General features: G+C 49.3%; 1 protein-coding gene across 14 annotated transcripts in view; it reads left to right on the top strand.

Moving 5' to 3' along the window:
• Nucleotides 1-4,025, top strand: part of FHAD1 (forkhead associated phosphopeptide binding domain 1) — a 162,584-nt gene that overhangs the window by 139,486 nt on the left and 19,073 nt on the right. For all 14 annotated transcript variants that reach the window (XR_005196334.1, XR_005196336.1, XM_017504765.2 and 11 more), the window contains 2 exons: nt 3,179-3,274; nt 3,696-3,916. Coding sequence is in view for 12 of the 14 variants with exons in the window: in XM_017504765.2 (XP_017360254.1) it covers nt 3,179-3,274; nt 3,696-3,916 (317 nt within the window). In the remaining 2 variants the exon portion in view is untranslated. The remainder of the gene's footprint in view (nt 1-3,178; nt 3,275-3,695; nt 3,917-4,025) is intronic.

The raw sequence follows: 4,025 nt of genomic DNA on the forward strand, positions 1-4,025 counted from the left end.
GGCAGGAGAATTGCCTGAACCCAGGAGGCGGAGGTTGCGGTGAGCCGAGATCGCGCCATTGCACTCCAGCCTGGGTAACAAGAGCGAAACTCCGTCTCCCAAAAAAAAAATTAAAAATACATTAGTCAGGCATGGTGCCAGGTGCCTGCAGTCCTGGCTACTCAGGAGGCTGAGATGGGAAGATCACTTGAGCCCAGGTGTTCAAGGCTGCAGTGAGCTCTGATCGTCCCACTGCTCTCCAGCCGGGACAATAGGATTTCCAGAAGTGATCTCATCCTTGCAATCGAAGGTGCCTTTTTACCCTAAATGGATGTTTGGGCATTTGATGGACACGTGACGGGTCAGCATCTGTCACAGGACCCGCCAAGGGTATGTTTGCTGCTACAGCTGGATCCGCACCAGCCAGGCTTCTAGAAGAAATAATGAGGCCATCCTGCGTTCTCTTGGCAGGTTTTTCTGGACATTCGCGAGAGTCCAGGAAGAAGGTCCTTGGAAATGAGCTGGTTTTCTTGAGAAAATCAAACCCTCCTTCAGCGAAGGTGGGCGTGGAGGGGCAGCCTGCAGGTTGGGCCCATTCCCAGCCTGACCCACTCTGAAAACAGGCCTTCTCCTCGGCAGGGCCCCAGTCCTGCCATGGACACCACACAGCAGGAAAACTCTCCACTCTCGAAAGACCTCAATCTTCCAACGCTGGCAGCAACTCAGATTAAAAGAAAGAAAGGAACCAAGCCCAGTGGCTCATGCCTATAATCCCAGCACTTTGGGAGGCCAAGGCAGGTGGATCACTTTGAGCTCAGGAGTTCAAGACCAGCCTGGGCAACATGGCGAGGCCCCGTCTCTACAAAAAAAAAATACCAAAAAATGAACCAGGCATTGGTTCCCACACCTGTATTCCCAGCTGCTCGGGAGGCTGAGGCTAGAGAATCACTTGAGCCCAGGAAGTGGAGGCTGCAGCGAGCCGAGATTGCACCACTGCACTCTGGCCTGGGCGACAGAGACCCTGTCTCAAAAAAAGAAGGAAGAGAAGGGCAGGAGGAAGAACAGCTGGCATTTACTGAGTGCTTTCTCTACCAGGCATTGAGCAAAGCCCTTCACATGCGTTATCTCATTTAGTCCACACAGCCTGGGTCAGTCACCATTGTTATCCCCATTTTACAGGTAAGAAAAATTAAGACTTCAGGCCAGACATGGTGGCTCATGCCTGTAATCCCAACTCTTTGGGAGGCTGAAGCAGGCAGATCACTTGAGGCCAGAAGTTAGAGACTAGTCTGGCCAACATGGCAAAACCCTGTCTCTACTAAAAATACAAAAGTTAGCCAGGCATGGTGGTGCACATCTATGCTGAGGCACAAGAATCACTTGAACCCAGGAGGTGGAGGTTGCAGTGAACAAGAATGCACCACAGCACTCCAGCCTGGGCAACAACGTGAAACTCTATCTCAAAAAAATAAATAAATAAATAAAAATAAAGAGAAGGAAAAACTAAGGTTCATAAGGTTTCAGAAGGTCAAGCACCTCACCCAAGGTCACAGAGATAATGAATGACAGAGTCAGGACTGTGTCCCTGGAGGCCCGCCTCTTGTACCCTGCTGGTCTGATGGTGTGATCGAACCTGCAGCCCAGCCTCTTCCTTAGGTCACCCTCGCTTAGGACTCCAGTCACCTGTAGGGAAAGAGAGGAGGTTCTGAAGGGCAGTGCAGAGGACGCAGCTCGGGGAGCTGGAGACACCAAGCTGCATTTTAGGTTCTTTTTGTAGGAAATCTGCCCAATTTATTGTGGTCTTTAAATACCTTCTTTATTCTCATCTCTAGATAGATAAGTGTGTCTACTCTTAATATAGACATATGGCCAGGTGTGGTGACTCACGCCTGTAATCCTAGCACTTTGGGAGGCCAAGGCAGGCAGATTATTAGGTCAGGAGCTTGAGACCAGCCTGACCAACATGGAGAAACCCCATCTCTACTAAAAATACAAAATTAACCAGGCATGGTGGCGGGTGCCTATAATCCCAACTACTCGGGAGGCTGAGGCAGGAGAATCACTTGAACCTGGGAGGCGGAGGTTGCAGGGAGCTGAGATCATGTCATTGCACTCTAGCCTGAGTGACAAGGGCAAAACTCCATCTCAAAAAAAAAAAAAAAAAAAAAAAACCAAACAAAAAAAAAAAAAAAAAAAAAAAAAAGTCACACTTAACCTATCACAGTCCCCTTTATGCTGTTACGTTTTTGGGACTGCGTGGTTTTTTTTTTAATCTCCCAAGTTTATAGTGTAGAGCCGGTACGTGCTGTGAACTGACATGCTCTTGGTGTCCATGGCGAGCACTTAAAACCCAGTTTAGTTGGGGGGGATGTATGGGGGATTGTCTGTGATCCCCGGACTCCCCGCTTGGCCTAGTGGCTTTTCTATGCGTTCAGCTGGGGTTTTTAGCAAGCAGCGGGCTGAGCAGGGTCTCGGCAAGCACACAGCTGTATCATCTCTGGAAAGGGTCTGAAGTGAGGGTCCAGTTTCTGCTGCATGAACATGAAGTTCCTTTAATAAAAGGAAGGGGGATATTTTTTATTTAACCTGTATTTATTCGTTTGACAGACATGCCCACTCTGTGTGCCATTCTGTGCCAGGCACAATGCTGGGCACATGGAGAGGGAGAATGAGCAAACAGCAACACAGTCCCTGCTCCGATGGCACTCTCTTCTGGACCAGGGTTTCCAGGCCTTAGCACTGTTGATGTTTTAGGACCCCATAATTCTGGCGCAGTTTGTGGAGGGATGTGTGGATATCTCATAGCGTCTTTGCTCTCTAGCCCCCTAGATGCCGGTAGCACTCCCTGCCTGCAGTTGTGACGATGAAAAATGTTTCCAAACACTGCCAAATGGCCCAGGGGAGGGGACAAAGCCACCCCAATTGAGAACCACTGTTCTAGAGGGAAGACAGGCAGTGATCAAAGAACAAGACAAGTGATGTACAATTACAAAGACTTCAAAGACAGTCATTCTCTGAAGGGTAGGAATACAGTTATAAGAAAGCAGTTGACAGAGGAATCAGAATGAATGATCAGGACCCGGACTGAAAATCCACTCTCTTGAGTTAATCTTTGGTAATCACACAGTGCTTTAGCTTCTGGTCATAGAAAGTTGTAATGGAATGTCAAGAGAGGGCTTTTATTTCTGTCTGATTTCAGCCTCAGAATGGCCTTTGCAACGCAAGGTTCAGCTCAGCCATGGAGAAGTCAGGGAAGATGGACGTGGCTGAGGCTTTAGAGCTCAGTGAAAAGCTGGTACGTATATCCAGCATCCAACCCACTGCTGTCCGAAGCCTGGGTGCCCTGCAGTCAGTGATAACCACGGGATAGTTTAAATAGAAACCTCACATGCCTAGTTAGTTGTTCTAATAACTCTGCAAGACCTGTCTACTATCCCAGCGTGGGTCAGGAGTCACATAGCCACATTCCTTGAAAACACGGGTAGTTAGAATGAAGTGTTTATACCTGTTGTCATTTTTCACTCCCAGTTCTTAAAAAAGGCATAGCGTAAATGGACGTGGGGAAAATGAAAGCCCCAGTGGCGCTCCTTTCAAAGCATTTGTTTGTTCTCTGCAATTGCAGAAAGTGAACGAAACAGACTTAGACGCTGGCCTCCTTAAAGCGGCCACCAGCGGCCCCGGGGAATGCTGCTTATCTGCAAATGCTTTCCTTGTAGTACCTGGAGATGAGCAAAACCCTCGGAAGTCTGATGAACATCAAGGACATGTCTGGCCACGTGTCCATGAAATATCTCTCCCCCAAAGAGAGGGAGAGGGTCAACCAGCTTCGACAGAGGGACCTCGACCTGGTGTTTGAAAAGATCACCCAACTCAAGAACCGGCTAGAGAGGAAAGAGGAGCTGTTGAGAGGATACGAAAAGGATATTGAACAGCTCAGGTACCTCGGCACCCCCACGTCCCCAGCTCGGGTACCTCGGCACCCCCACGTCCCCAGCTCGGGCACCTCGGCACCCCACGTCCCCAGCTCGGGTACCTCGGCACCCCCA

The sequence above is a fragment of the Cebus imitator genome, unplaced genomic scaffold (assembly GCF_001604975.1).
Source record: "Cebus imitator isolate Cc_AM_T3 unplaced genomic scaffold, Cebus_imitator-1.0 Scaffold15, whole genome shotgun sequence".
Lineage (NCBI taxonomy): Eukaryota > Metazoa > Chordata > Mammalia > Primates > Cebidae > Cebus > Cebus imitator.